The 1,594-nt window shown below is 54.5% G+C and overlaps 1 protein-coding gene across 1 annotated transcript; it reads left to right on the top strand.

Annotated features, from left to right (window-relative positions):
• The first annotated feature begins 242 nt into the window (after window positions 1-242).
• Window positions 243-1,251, top strand: LOC125531198 (probable glutathione S-transferase GSTU6). Its single transcript, XM_048695606.1, has 2 exons — window positions 243-646; window positions 753-1,251. Exons 1-2 carry the CDS (start codon window positions 323-325, stop codon window positions 1,128-1,130), a joined length of 702 nt encoding a protein of 233 aa, XP_048551563.1. The 5' UTR covers window positions 243-322; the 3' UTR covers window positions 1,131-1,251.
• Window positions 1,252-1,594: the final 343 nt, after the last annotated feature.

Raw genomic sequence — 1,594 nt, 5'->3', positions numbered from 1 at the left:
GAAATATTAGGAAGCAAGCAAACACTGTCATCGAGTCATTGACTGATTGACAACACGAAGCAAGCAAGCACTGATGATGCTAGTATTATAATCTGGTTCGATGCTGCGTGCTGAGGTCACTGATGATGCGCATACGTTCTTTCCATGGCTGAAGCATTCCAACGATCTCTATTAAAAATAGGCGTACTCTATGACACAATCAGACTAAGCGAGTAGGTTGGGTGAGGCTACAAAAGCGCCTCAACGAGAGGCTATTCTGTCAGCAAGTCAGAAACTCCACATCACTGAGAGAGCAAGGAGCAGAGAGAGAGAAGGGAAAACAATGGCAGGAGAAGGAGACATCAAGCTGCTCGGCATGGTGGTGAGCCCATTCGTGGTCCGTGTGCGAATGGCACTGCACATGAAGGGCGTGAGCTATGAGTACATCGAGCAGGACCTCTTCAACAAGAGCGAGCTCCTCCTCAGGTCCAACCCGGTGAACAAGAAGGTGCCGGTGCTCATCCACGGCGGCAAGCCCATCTGCGAGTCGCTCGTCATCGTGCAGTACGCCGACGAGGTGTGGAGCGGCAAGGGCGCCTCCATCCTCCCCGCCGACCCGCACGAGCGCGCAGTCGCTCGCTTTTGGGCCGCCTATGTCGACGACAAGGTATGCACTGTGTTTGTTATTTCCATTCCAAGCACCAGAGCCGTGGTACAAGAAGAGCTTCTCAACAACCGCGGGTGCCAATGTCGTGGTGGCGTCTCTTTTGCAGCTGTTCCCTGCTTACATCGGCATCATGAAAGCGGCGACGGAGGAAGCAAGAGCGGAGAAGGCCAAGGAGGCGCTTGTGGGGTTAGCGAACCTGGAAGAGGCCTTCGCCCAGTGCTCAAAAGGGAAGCCTTTCTTCGCCGGCGACTCCGTCGGGTACCTCGACCTCGCCGTCGGATGCAACCTGTTCTGGCTCGAGGCGATACGCAAGATGTTTGGGGTGACGTTCTTTGACGTGGGCAAGACCCCGCTCCTGGCCGCGTGGGCGGAGCGGTTCGCGGGAACCGAGATGGCGAGGGAGGTGGTGCCGGACGCCGACAGTGCCGTGGTGTTTGCCAAGAAGCTTCAGGCTCGGTTTGGCTCTAACACGTCTGCCAAGTAGAGTAGCAGTGTACGTTTTCTTTTTCCGGATAGTAGTGTACGGTTTCATTATCGAATTATCTCGGAAACTCTTTGTAATAAATGAGGCAGATCATGGACAATGGCATAATTTTTTCTTCGTATTTTCATAAAATGTCCCTCTATGGCTTATATATAGAGCTATTACACATCTAAGTGATGTTATCCTTATTTAAGGTGGTCTTCGGTACAACACTCCCCTCCCCCCAAGACGTATAAAGGGTAGGGCGGTCATTTTCACACGCCGTATAATAATACCCGCCCGCCGTAGACGCGTCTGCGTCGCCGTACGGCGGTGTCGCGTATGCCCACCCGTACGCGCCCACGTCCGCATGCACAGCCGCCCGTAGGCGCCCATGTCTGCATGCACGGCCGCCCGCGCCCGCTGCGTACGCCCGAGTGATTAAAAAAACGATCGGTGAACCCTATCTTCAAGACGCCTCACCC

This window comes from Triticum urartu, unplaced genomic scaffold, assembly GCF_003073215.2.
Source record: "Triticum urartu cultivar G1812 unplaced genomic scaffold, Tu2.1 TuUngrouped_contig_6874, whole genome shotgun sequence".
NCBI lineage: Eukaryota > Viridiplantae > Streptophyta > Magnoliopsida > Poales > Poaceae > Triticum > Triticum urartu.
This window is presented reverse-complemented; position numbering and strand designations above follow the sequence as displayed.